At 36.4% G+C, this 14,508-nt stretch overlaps 1 protein-coding gene across 1 annotated transcript in view; it reads right to left on the bottom strand.

Moving 5' to 3' along the window:
* The window catches only part of SLC9B1 (solute carrier family 9 member B1), a 64,976-nt gene that overhangs the window by 8,711 nt on the left and 41,757 nt on the right, over positions 1–14,508 (bottom strand). The window contains exons 6-9 of the mRNA XM_043870726.1: positions 13,209–13,379; positions 11,622–11,764; positions 10,399–10,526; positions 3,359–3,534 (exon numbers count right to left, since the gene is read on the bottom strand). Of these exons, the coding sequence (XP_043726661.1) occupies positions 3,359–3,534; positions 10,399–10,526; positions 11,622–11,764; positions 13,209–13,379 (618 nt within the window). The remainder of the gene's footprint in view (positions 1–3,358; positions 3,535–10,398; positions 10,527–11,621; positions 11,765–13,208; positions 13,380–14,508) is intronic.

Genomic DNA, 14,508 nt, shown 5'->3' with positions numbered 1-14,508 from the left:
ACTGCAGATGGTGACAGTAGCCATGAAATTAAAAGATGCTTACTCCTTGGAAGGAAAGTTATGACCAACGTAGGCAGCATATTAAAAAGCAGAGACATTACTTTGCCAACAAAGGTCTGTCTAATCAAGGCTATGGTTTTTTCAGTAGTCATGTATGGATCTGAGAGTTGGACTATAAAGAAGGCTGAGTGTCGAACTGATGCTTTTGAACTGAGGTGTTGGAGAAGACTCTTGAGAGTGCCTTGGACTGCAAGGAGATCCAACCACTCCATCCTAAAGGAAATCAGTCCTGAATATTCATTGGAAGAACTGATGCTGAAGCTGAAATTCCAATACTTTGGTGACCTGATGCGAAGAACTGACTCATTTGAAAAGACCCTGATGCTGGGAAAAGATTGAAGGTGGGAGAAGAAGGGGATGACAGAAGATGAGATGGTTGGATGGCAACACCGACTCAATGGACATGAGTTTGAGTAAGCTCCAGGAGTTGGTGATGAACAGTCCATGGGGTCACAAAGAGTCAGACATGACTTAGCGACTGAACTGAACACAAGTGCATGTAAATATAAACCTCCAGTAAAGTTAAATAGATAGATGAATTAAGAATCCAGTAATAGTGTAATGGTGGTGAGGAAATAACTTTTAATTCTGTTAGAGAACTGAAGACAGAAGCACAAAACATAACTAATGATAAAATTATGTTAATGTATATACAATAAAATGTGTAATTTGTGACACTGGTAACATAAGGCGAGGAGGGTGAGAGAGGAGTAGAAAAGTAGATTTTTGTATGCAACTTGTCACTATTATTTTAAACACTGCTATAACTTTAACGATGGAAAAACACGCAAATGGTACCTCAAAGAGAGCAGGGGCAGTCACACTATTACCAGACAAGACAGACTTTAGGTCAAATACTGTCACAAGAAATAAAGATAGGATACTGCATAATGGTAAAAGGGCCAATTGACTCAGAAGGTAAAGTGAGATCTCAATATCCACCAAATTCCAAAATATAGATGTTCTGAAGATCTAATGTATATAATAAAACTTAAAGAGTTCTTAAAATTTCAAGAGACACTTTACACAGTCATGTGGTGGAAGAGGATTTTTTTAAGCATGTACCTGCTTGGTTTTCACTTTTTGGTCTTCTTCAAATTAGGTTAGGTCTCCTGTAGCCTGTTCCCCTAGCATCTTATACTATGTAATATTTATTCCACCTTTAATTATTTGTTTAAGATAATTTCCTTGAGAACACAGGCTACATGGCCTTTTCTGTTTGCTGTGTTGGGAGGCAGTACAGAATAGTACTTAAAAGTGTGGGTCTGAGGTCAGACTGCCAGATTTCCATATTGGTTCCCTCCTTATTGGATCTCTGACTTTGAGCAAGTTACTTAATCTCTGTTCCTTAGTTTCCTTATCAGTAAAATGAGTATAGCACTGTTGTGATTATTGAGCTGAAACATCTACAGAATTTACAGCAAGTACCAAGCAATTGCTCAATAAAAACTAATACTGTTATTTACTGTTTATCCTCAGCATTTGATACAGTAGCTGGTACAATGGAAGAGGAGCACAAAAAATATTTTTTGAAAGAATGACTGATATCAGTCATGAAGGAAAAGATTGCCAGATCTAACAACAAAAAATTTAGGTCTGAATGGCAAAAAAGAGATAAAGTTAAATTACAAAAAGCATAGGACATAAAACAAATGGTTTAGCATTCTTAATTTTATGCACAATCAGAGTCTTAACAAATCAAAACAACAAAAGATGAACATGCTTACAGGATATAGGCAAAATATTTCAAGAAAAGTAATCTCTAAGACATTCCAAAATAATAATAGACAATAAACATGAATATTTAACATCACTAGTATTCAAAGTACTTCATTTAAAGAGACCTATCAAAGTGGCTAAGGTAAAAAGGACAAGTAAATATATAATTTTGAAGAAGGTGAAGAGAAAGTGGCAAGCTGGTGTATCCTGATGGGACATGATACTGTGGCAATATATTTCAAAAATCTTATTGTGTTATATCCTTTTTAACTTAACAGTTTCTCTTGTAAGGTTAATAAAATATTAAGATTAAGTACAACTATTCAGCTATAAGATGTTCAACCAAGCATTTTAATAGCAGATAGTGGCGTCAATTTACATTTTCAACACGTCAAGTTGAAAGTCATGCAGCCACTCAAATATGATGGAACCAATAAAAATGTCATAGAAATATATTTACAAACAAATTAGATGTTTGTAATATACAGTTAAATGCAAAACAACTCAGGTTATAAGTAAGTATGGTTAATGTCCACTAATTTTATAAGAATTTTGGGAGGGAGAGAAAGCAAGCTAGAGATAGGTGTGGAGAGGGAGAAAAGGAGAAGTCTGGGTGGATGTACATCAAAAGATTAAGAATTATTATTCCTGGGGGTTTTCCCAGGTGGCAAAGTGGTAAAGAATCCGCCTGCCAGTGCAAGAGACACAAGTGATGTGGGTTCAATCTCTGGGTTGGGAAGATCCCCTAGAGTATGGAATGGCAACCCACTCCAGTATTCTTGCCTGAGAAATCCCATGGACTGAGAAGCCTGGTGCTGGGCGACAGTCCATGCTGTCACAAAGAATCAGACACGACTGAGCACACACATGCACACATGACTATAATAGATTTCATTCTTGTATTTTCTTTTTTCCTTCTTAGTCATTTATATCTTATGATTTTAAGAGAACCTATATATACATAACTTTTCAACTTTAAAATGTTTTGGTGTTTTTGTAATATTAGAGAAGACTGGATTTCATATATTGGCAGATAATTAAAGTATTATTAAATGTGGAATGTTCACTTCTGCAATCTTTGAGTGACATTCAACATCAAATGTCTCCCTGGGATTTAGAATTGGTACAGGATCTTGTCCCATCACTACCAAAAGGACACACAGTTGTCCACACTCCACACATTTAAGTTGTCTTAATAACAGAACAACCAGTTATTTAAAATGACGCCAGAAAGGTACATCTCCAAATTATCTACTAGATATATTAGTAGCACTAATAATATTGTGGCCTAAATTTTTCTACTGAAAACTGATAAAATTCCAAAGCAAAATGGGCAGATAAATGGTAATAATATGGATTATAAAATTAATTGGAATATTTGGTTATTAAAAGGAAATCACTTGTATTAAGTAGTGGTATCTTAAACCATTGAAATTCCTTTTGTGGTCTAGAATGAGCTTTCCATGAAGAATAAAAACATGTTAAATTGAAAAGTCTTCACCAATAGATGAAGGAAAGCTAGAAAACTTGTTTAAAGAGTAAAGAAAGCACTGAATTATATGGTAGCTGTTTTGTTTACCTGAGGAGAAAACTATGCTGAAGCATGCATTGAATCCAGAGATAGACACGATGTCATCCAAACTGCTGGCAGCTATTAATAAGGTTGGAATGCCTTTCTCAACACCATATCCCTTTTCTTGCAAACGTAGCATGGAAGGGACAACAACAGCAGGAGAAACTGCACCGACTACAAAACTGAGAGAAAAAGCTTTGAAAACCAATTTTAAAACATCCTTTTAATGAAACAGTGCCTTATAGTAAATTGTACAACCAATATATTAATCTTTATGATGACTTTGAAAGTAAAAATTCTGCTTTTGAGTAAGTGTCATTTAACAATGGAAAATATTCCCCAGTAGCTCAGTGGTAAAGAATCTTCCTGCAAGGCAGGAGACGCAGGAGATGTGGGCTTGATCCCTGGGTCTGGAAGATCCCCTGGAAGAGGAAATGGCCACCCACCCAGTATTCTTGCTGGGAAAATCCCACGGACAGAGGAGCCTGGCAGACTATAGTCCACAGGGTCGCAAAGAGTTGGACATGACTGAGCACACACACAAATACTCACATATTCTTTAGTGCTGTTAAAATTTTACAGAAATTTTGTTCAAGATGTTAGGTCAAGCACAAATTGCTGCCCCTTCCTCCATCTCAAAAACATTTGAAATAAAGATATGAAAATAATAGAAAAGTCCATAAGCTAGCTAGAAAACAAAACGGGAATCCTCAGTGGACAAGAAACTAAGTGTATCCCAGGAAGATGAGAGACAGTTGGTTTAGTTGAAAAAGGAAACCATAAGCCAAAATGCATATAAGACTGCTATAGAAGATATGGTGTATTCTAAAAATGCCCCAAACCCAGAAATGGCAGATGTGGGGAGTAGGAGAGACCTCTGAGGAAATCGAATGGTGATTATGTAGAGTACTGCTATAAGAATGGTCAGTAAGAGGTAGTCTCCACACCACTTCTATTTCTTGAACAAGTCAGTAAGGAAGATATCTGTCCAAAAGAAGGAACAGTATGAGCACCTAAGTTACAAAGGCAAATGGGAAAATTTCTGGGGTGGCTGATGACACCCGTGAGGAATGGAGAAATTCCTGCTCAGAATCCTTTGTTGGTGCATCCCATCTACACCCTGCCTTGTCTCTTCCACTTTCACCTCCTCAATGCTGCAGTAACTATGTGGAGTGATCACGTGGTCCCTACCAGAACCCTCTAGTCAGGCCAGTGCACACATTCCCCAACTGCTGCTTGCTGACTCCTCACCACTAACACCGGCAGCTTTGTGGGAGCCTTGCACTGCTAACAGAAGCTTACCTACTAATGCTAAGGAGAATCACCGCTTCCCCGTTCCAGACAGCCCCTGCCAGTGCCTGACTGATGTGAGGGCCTAACAGTTCAGTTCCTTAGCCTCTGGCTGTACAACCTCCCTGGTTTACAGACAAGATTTCCTGAGGGACTCAGGAAGAACCTAGAATTCTCTGAAAAAAACATATTTGCCTAAATCAGTGGTTCCTGAACTTTACTGCACATTGGAACCACCTGGTCTACTATTTATCTGTTGCTGCTTAACAAATCATGCCCAAATTTAGAAGCTTAAAACAACACATATTTATTAACTCACAACTTCTGTGGGTCAGCAATCTGGGTATGAATTAGCTGTATACCTCTTCCTACTCAAGATCTCTCATGAGGTGGGTGGGAGAAGCCCTGATTCCAAGTTTATTCACATGGCTGTTGATAGGTCTTCAGTCTCTTGCCTTGGGGGCTTCTCCACAGGGCTGCACCCAACATGGCAGCTTTACTTCCCCCCAAGAAAGCGATTAAAGAGAGTGCAAGAGAGAACAAGGAAGACAGAAGCCACCGTCTTCTTATGACCTAATCATAAAAGTAATATCCTATCACTTCTTCAGTATTCCATTGATTAGAAGCAAGTCAGTACGTTCAGCCCAAATTTAGGAAGAGGGTATTACACAAAGGTTTAAATATCAGAAAGCAGTGATATCTGAGAGTGATCTTACCATTTACTTGGGGATTAAAAAAAAAAAATGCTGATGCCTGGGTCACATTCTAAGACATTCTGATCTGATTTAGGATGGAGTTTGATCTGAATACTGGGATACTGTAAAGTTTTTTTAATTGTAAAAGATACATAATATAAAATTAACCTTCTTAGCTATTTTTAAGTGTACAGTTCAGTACTAATGATATTCACATTGTTGTTTAACTTAGAACATTTTCATCTTGCAAAACTGAAACTCTATAACTGAACAGTACCCTTTCCCCTCTCACCCAAGCCCCTGACAACCACCATTCTATTTTCTGTTAAGATGACTTTGAAGACTCCAGATACATCAGTGGAATCGTACAGTACTTGTCCTGACTTACTTCACCCAACACAGTATCCTCAAGGTTTATCCATGCTGTAGAATGTGACAGGATTTCCTCTTTAACAGCTGAGTGATATTCCTCTATGTGTGTGTCTCTGTGTGTATTTTCTTTATCCATTCATCTGTCCATGGATATTTGAGCTGCCTCTACCTCTTGGCTACTGTGAATTATGTTGCAATGAATGTGAGTGTGCAAATATCTCTTTGATATCCTACTTCCAGTTCTTTGGGATATATACCCAAATGTGGCATTGCTGGATTAAATGGTAGTTTTACTTTAAGTGTTTTGAGAAACCTCCAAACTATTTTCCACAGCAATGGTCCATTTTATATACCCAATAGCATTGTATGAATATTCCAATTTCTCCATGTCTGTGTCAATGCTTGTTATTTTCTAGTTTGTTTTTTTTTTAAATAGTAAGCATCCTAATGAGTATGAGGTGCTATTTCCTTGTGGCTTTTATTTGCCTTTCTCTAATGATTATAAATTGGAGAAGGAAATGGCAACCCACTCCAGTGTTCTTGCCTGGAGAATCCCGGGGATGGGGGAGCCTGGTGGGCTGCCGTCTGTGGGGTCGTACAGAGTCGGACACAACTGAAGCGACTTAGCAGCAGCAGCAGTAGCAGCAGCAATGATTATAAATGTTGAGCACTTTCATACGCTTATTGGCTACTTATATATATCTTCTTTGTAGAAATGTCTATGTAAGTTTTTTGCCCATTATATAGTCAGGTTTTTAAAATTTGCTGAGTTATAGGGTGTTGTTTTTTTTTTTACATATTTTGAATATTGATCTCTTTCCAGATATATGGTTTATAATTATTTTCTCCTATTCTGTGTGCTGCCTTTTCATTATGTTTTCTTTGCATGCAAAAATTTTTAAGTTTCATGCAGTTCCATCTATTTTCACTTTTGTTGCCTGTGTTTTTAGTGTCATATCCAAGAACTCATTGCCAAATTCAATGTCATGAAGTTTTTACATATGGTATGCTAGATATAATACTCTTGGTTGGCTGAGGTTCTTTTCTTTTTTTCTCTCTCTTTTAGCATGTTGAACATGTCATCCCATTCCCTTCTGGCTTGCAAGGTTTCCATTGAGAAATTCAATTATTATCTTACAGGAGTTCTTGCTTTTCTTTCGTTGTTTTTAAGATTCTCACTTGCTGTGATTTTTGACAGCTTGAGTATATCTCTCAGTGAAGGTCTCTTTGGTTTTATTTTAGTGGGAGTGTTTTTGATCATTTTGAATTTGTATGTCCATTTCCTTCCTCAGATTTGAAGGTTTGGGCTACTATTTCTTCAAATAAGCTTTCAAACCATTTATTTCTGTCTTCTCTTTCTGAAACTCCCGTAATGTGTAATTGGCCCATTAAATGGCATCCCACAAGTCCCTTAGGATCTCTTTATTCTCCTTGTTTTTCATTGTGCTCCTCTGATTCTGTAATTTCAAATGACCTATCTTCAAGTTCACAGATTCTTTTTTCTGTCTAATTTAGTCTACAGTTGATCTCCTGTAGTCAATGTCTCATTTAATTGTATTATTCTACAGGTCCAGAATTTATTTTTGTTTTTTTTTTGTTTGTTTGTTTTTTTACAGTTTCTGTATGTTTGTTGGTATTCTCACTTTGTTCATGCATTATTTTCCTGATTTCTTTTAGATGTTTGTGACATCTTTGAGCTCACTAGGCCTCTTTATGATAGTTATTTTGAATTCTTTGTTGAGTAACTGATACATTTCTATTTGTTTAAGGCTGGTGTCTGGAGTTTTATTTTGTTCCTTTGATTGAGCCCTAATTCCCTGTTGCTTTGTATGTCTTGTTATCTTTTACTGAAATTTGGGTTTTGAAAAAACAGCCACCTCTCCTGGTCTTTATGGATTTCATCACTAGGGAAAGACCTTCACCAATCAGCCCAGCTAAAGACTCTGGAAGTCTCTCAAACTTTTCTGGAATGTGCCTTCTCTGGGCTTTGGTGCATTATCTCCAGCTGCACTTTGGCCTTTTCCTACTCCAGAGTATCCCAAGTGTCTATTAGCAGTACTGCAATATCTCTGGAGTATAGCAATGCACAGCACTTAAACTTTGTCCTCAGTGGACCTCAGGCATCTAAAATGTGCCACTCTCTTTTCTGTCAGTGCTCCAAGTCAGACAAGACAGAAACCAGTCCCTTGGTAGCCTCTTAAAAAGCCAGAATGCAGAACAAATGTTCCAGCTTTTTCTTTTCCTCCTGAGGAAGAAGCCAAATGTTGGGTGTTTCCTCCTGATTGCCCCTTGCTGTGCAAGAGGGGCATGGGGTATGATGGTTAAGTGCAATATAATGTTCTAATTGCTCCAATGTGCCTCTTCTTGGCCTTGGGCTTGCATGGAATGCTATAACCTCTCAAGTGGTTTCTGGAGTTACATAAAGGTAATCTGGTCCTCACATTGTTATGATAGTGTCTTCATGTGGGAAAGTGAGGCTGGAGTTTCCTATTCTGCCATCTTCCCAACATCACTCCTCTACTTACTCAGATTTTCAAAAGCTACCCAGGTGATTTTGATGAGTAGCAAGGTTTTGGAACCACTGACTTTTCCTACACTCCTATCTGGCTTTATTTATTCAGAAGTTTCTACTGAGAGCGCCCTTAATAAATAATCTGCATAATAATCTTAGTGAATTCCCTGGCAATCCTGTGGTTAGGACTTCTTTTGCTGCGGTGGCCTGTGTTCAATACCTGGTTGGAGAACTAAGATCCTGAAAGCCACGTGGTACAACTTAAAAAAAAAAGAATCTTAATCTCAGTTTGATCTTCTAAGGACACTTGCTTGGTAGCATGAGTGGCCTATTCTCTACAAGAAGGCAACAGCCAACAGGCAAAATAATCACAAGTTAATAGTAGGTTTCAACTTAAAAAATTAGTGCCCATTAAATTATCACCAACTATTTGGGGGAAGTCAATACTTTGAATTGAGGCACTGTATTCATTAAATAGAAAAATTTACACCTGAGGAAAGAGATATACTAAACAGTGAACAACAAGAACGTGACTTCAGAATAACTATAAATATCCTCAGAATCACAAAAGTACACTGTATCTGTTCATAACATTTAACTATTATTCTTAGAAATTAATTGTCAAAATTAAATAAATAAATAGGTGATACAGGCATAATAGTAGAGTGACGGAAAAGGCTAGAGAACTAAGCAGAGAAATTTTTCCAGTGTGTACTGCAAAGGCAAATAGATGAACAGTATAAAGAAAAACTTAATAGATATGGAGGAGGGAGTTACAAAAGGACAAAATAAAAGAGAACTGAGGAGAGATAAAAGATATATTCAAGACCTGGACAAAAAATAAATATACAATCCTTTGATTGATTGAGAGATTCCACTAAACATTGAGTAGATCAAAATTTTAAGAGAGTCACCTAAGCATATCAAAAAATTGTTAATTTAGTTAGAAAATGCCCTAACCTTTTAGAAATGCATACTGGGATCCACTGGAATGGGTAAGTGGAGGCAAAAATTAAATGGATTGAAAAATGAAAACAAGTTCAAGATATAGAGATAGTAATCATAGACTATTATTCTGAAGAACTTGGACATGAAAAGAAATAGATAACAGATAAAGATAGATGGGACACAGGATCTAGGAAAATAGTGTTTCCTTGTTTTTGTTATAATATCTACATAAAATATTTTTCATATATATAAAATACATATGCTATACATAATACATACATATTATATATATGTGCTTATATAGTGTACAAGGAAAAGGCCATTAGATTAATTAAAAAATAGAGATAGGGACTTTCCTGGTGGTCCGGTGGTTAGAAATTCATCTGCCAATGCAGGGGACAAGGGCTTGAATTCTGGTCTCAGAAGATCCCAAATGCCTGTGCAACTAAGCCTGTGCAACACAACTACTGAGGCTGCGTGCCTCTACTACTGAAGCCCACACACTTAGAGCCTGTGTTCTGCAATAAGAGAAACCACAGCAATGAAGCCTGTGCACTACAACTAGAGATTAGTCCCCAATCACTGTAACTTGAGAAAGACTACACACAGCAAGGAAGACCCAGCAAAGCCAAAAAATAAAAATTTAAGAAACAGGGCTTCTCTGTTGGCTCGGTGGTAAAGAATCCATCTGCCAATGCAGGTGACATGGGTTTGATCCCTGGTCTGGAAGGTCCCACATGCCACGGAGCAACTAAGCCCATACACCAGAACTACTGTGCCTGTGCTCGAGAGCCCGAGAACCACAGCTACGGAAGCCTGTTCACCGCAGAGCCTGTGCTCAGCAACAAGAGAAGCCACCACAATAAGCCTGTTCACTGCAACTAGAGAGTAGCCCCTGCTCTCCACAACTAGAGAAAAACCCACACAGCAATGAAGATCCAGCACAACCAAAAAAAATAAACAAAAAACTGGAGATAGATTACAATATAGGAGAAAAAATAAACTGATAAAGTGAATTATCTTAGCATTAAGCACTTAGGAACTATGAATATTTGTCAAGGATATAGTAGATTTAGGACATGGTTCTATTTCTGACCAACTGATTTCCAAGATTCTCTACCACAGTAAAAAGAATTTTAATGATAAACTTTCCTATACAATATTCTGAATATTTCAATAACCAGCATTTTAACTGGATATTTTCATAGAGAAAAATGAGAAAAAGTTACCCCAACAGAAATGCCCACTTCCAGGGAAAATTCATAAGGAAGTAGGAAATAACAGCAGTTGAACAAGCCTCCATTAGACATGGACCCATAGACAATCTTATACAAACTCGCTTCAAATTCTTCAAAGCCTGAAATATAAACATAGTCACGCTTAGACAAGCTTGTAGTGGCCAATAAGAAGATTATTTTAAGCAATATTGAATTATATAGTCTTTTTTGAGTGATAATCTTATTAAAGTAAATCTCCCAGATAGTCCATATGCTTTGAATGCTAATACAGATCATTTTATATGTCATCATATATTGGATTATAAACTATTTCATATTTTATAAAATGCTGTTCTATTTTAATTATTATAATGACTCAGTTTTGTGTGATTAAATAAATATTTCTACCTCCCTTAATCTTCCTAGTAAATAGTATAATGAAAGTATCCTATAGGTTTGTTTCCATCAGTTAACTTTTAGGGATGAATTGTGTGATTAGTGTCATAATTATAACCTGCCAAAGGAGAACATCACATAAAAAATGCATAATTAACTAAAAAAGAAAATTTTCAAATTTTCTCATTGGTTCAAATTTTTTACTGATAATATAATAACTTATCACTGTCTATAATTATTTATGCTCTTCAAATACTTTCACCAATCTTATATATTTGCCACATTTGTTATATTCTGAATAGCTGTTATATTTATGAATATCCATCTTTAAAAAACTAATTTATGATTCCTTGATAGTAATATTTTAAGAAATATCTTAAAAGATTAGCTTTTATAAAAATATAATCAGGAACATACTTCTGTGGGAAAAATTCATGAAAGAATAATATTATTGAAATTCATAATCATTCTGAAAAAACAAAACAGAAGCAATAACCTTTTATGGGATGACCTTATCCTCTGTTAACTGAAAAGTAAAGAGCTCTCCACAGAAGAGCCACAACTCCAAAATAATACAAATGCTGCATAAGGGACATCTATCTCTATGTAAATAATTAAAGACTATTACTAATAGAGATCTTACATCACACTGATTTCTTTTCATATTAGTAATATGATCAGAAGTAGACACTAAGGTGCCAATATTTCTGCAAAATCTTGTTTTTTGTCTTAGTTTTGCTCTACCTGAAACAACTATAAGAAAAATTCTGCCAATTTTTCTTTTCCAGCAGCCTCTAATATTTAAAATAACCAAATTCAAAGTGTAATTGGAAATCTACCTCTGGATCGAGTCCAAGCCCAGCTCGCACTAGAATAATGGTAAGGGCAGTATTTCTTAAAGTTGAAGACAGTTCATTACTAATATAGGTGACATCACTGAGGAATGGAACATTCCTAACGACAAAACCAGCCAGTAACATCCCTTAGAAGAAAAAAATAAACCATGTCTGATTCAGTTCATTTTTCTAAGACAGAAAACAGAAATGTTTAATATCCCTTCTTCAAACACACTGTATCCCTCATTACTTTGGTGAAGGATAGGTTACATACAAGTAGAGGAGACAGCATAAATAAAGGAATGGAGATAAGAAATGATATATCTCAATGGTGTAAAACAAGTAATTCAGTATTGAAGGAACATTAAGGACTAGCTGGGAGTGGGGAATGGGCAGGAGGGGCCAGATCATGGAAAGCTTCCTTTACTCCCTACTTCTCCCAGTTTTGGCAGAGTAAAGCACTGTGGGTAAGTTTTAGGCAGGAAGTGAGATAACGAGTGTTGCGTTGTCTATGTGATGGTATTGGTAAATGAGATAGACATAAAACTAAGGAGGGACCAGAAAAAAGGCTCTGCCATAGTTCATGGAATGGTTAGAAACTAATAGCCTGAGCTAGGACTAGAGTGGACGCTTTGGAGAAGTGGAAAAGAGATCCAGTAAATACTTGTGAGGTGCTGAAAGGTGTTATGAACACAGAAAGACTGTTAGAGATAAGACGGAGTGATTACCTCTTTTGGCAGTAACTAAATATTAGAATGTATTGAATACTTAGAAGATATAACACACCTCTAAAAGAAGTTTTTCTGTTAATTTTCCTCTTGTCTACCTGGAGAGTTACATAACAATGGTGATGAAGAAATAGGGTGTAACACTGTTTAGGCAGATGATACACCAATTAATATACATAGTGGAGATGCCCAAGGAACTCACCCAAGAACTATAAAACATATTGGTGCCCTAGTCACGAAAGTATTTGAATCTTGTAATTGTATTTGAGGGCTTCCCAGGTGGCTCAGTGGTAAAGAATCCACCTGCCAATCAGGAGACACAGGTTTGATCCCAGGGTTGGGAAGATCCCCTGCAGTAGGAAATGGCAAGCCACTCCAGTATTCTTGCCCGGGGAAATCCCCTGGACAGAGAGGACTTGTGGGCTACAGCCCATGGGACTGCAAAGAGTTGACTGTGACTTAGTGACTGAACAACAACAAATTTTATTTGAATTAGGTTATCCATAGAAAAATTCAGTTTCTTTCAAGTTTTTCCTTTTCTATAAAACATGTAAAAGTTAATTTAAAAATGTCCTATTAAATGATAAAGCAACAACAATCACATATTGAGCATATTTAAATTATTTAAAAATATATTTCAAAAAATATTAAAAAAATATATATATTTCAGGAAAAATCTGTGTATAGAGAATAAATACTTCTACAAGCAAGCTATATATACACATATATAGTAAGTACACATATAAAAAAGCTATGTAGATCATATTACATTGAAATAATTCTAAATTATATCTACTCTGACTAGAATATAGTCATAATTTACATATAGTCAATGACAAATAAAAGCTAATTATTCACTTACCAAGGAGAGGAGGAATTTTAGGCACTGAAGGTATTTTAATGATTTCCAAAAGTTTCCCCCCAATAAGGGCACAATAAAAGATAATTAAAAGTCCAAATAAACCTCCATTAGGAAGAACTTCAGGGCCTGAGAATACCCAGGCTACACACCATATCATAAAAAGTATACTTCCTGAAATATAAAAAAGCACATATCGATTTATCTATCTAGACATAGATAATATACAATAAGACACAAATCATATATTAAAAAGTCTTTGTCAACTTAAAAGAAGTATTTTTATTAAGAAATATTTTAAAACTATATGTGAATACTTAAAAGTGATAAACTTTCTTATATCACTTTTTAAAAATGTCATAGCAATATGATGAGCTTTACTTCATTTTATATTTTACAATAGTTTTTTCACGAGGAATAAGGTGACTGGTCATAATATGAGTTCTCAAATTTATTGAAGCTCATAGTGGCAGGGTGGCACATTTTTTAATGGCAGCAAACTAAATATCTATATTGAATGGATAACCTGGTGTTTGATACAAATTATTAAAGGGGATCATACGTGAGGTCTGATGGCTGGGCTCTCCTGGCGGCTCAGACAGTAAAGAATCCACCTGCAGTGCAGGAGACCCAGCTTTGATCCCTGGGTCGGGAAGATTCCCCTGGAGCAGGAAATGCCAGTCCACTCCAGTATTCTTGCCTGGAGAATCCCAAGGACAGAGGAGCCAGGCGGGCCACAGTCCATAGGGTCGCAAAGAGTCCAACAAGTTTAGCTCTCACGGATCCTTTCTTTTAGGCAGTTACTTGAGGATGTACACTAACAAAACCAGGAGGAAACCAGCAAAGGTGAAAGATTTTAAACTTGGAAACAGGGGACTGAAATCAGGAGAGCACTGAAAGCTCTAGAATACAGTCTTCCACAGACCTAGAAAACCACCATAAAGGGAAACAGAAAAATGAAGGTCTCTGGGAGGAAAGTCTCCAAGAATAAGGAGGAATTTTTTAAAGTTTACAAAACTATGGAACAAATCAGTGGTTCCCAGTGGATTCCAGGATGAAGGAGGAATGAACAAGTAGAGCACAGGAAAATTTTAGAGCACTGAAACTATTATGTATGCATATCGTTAAATACGTATGTTAAAACCCAAAGAATATATAATATGAAGAGTTAGGGTTAGGGTTATAAGTCATGTGAAGGTAATGTACAGCATGGTGACTACAGTTAGTCACACTGTATTGCATTTTTGAAAACTGCTAAGAGAACAGACCTTAAAAGTTTTCATCCCAAGAAAAAATATTTTAA

Source organism: Cervus elaphus, chromosome 17 (genome assembly GCF_910594005.1).
Source record: "Cervus elaphus chromosome 17, mCerEla1.1, whole genome shotgun sequence".
In the NCBI taxonomy this organism is placed as follows: Eukaryota; Metazoa; Chordata; class Mammalia; order Artiodactyla; family Cervidae; genus Cervus; species Cervus elaphus.
The sequence above is the reverse complement of the archived record's forward strand: the minus strand, read 5'-3'. Positions and strand labels throughout refer to the sequence as shown.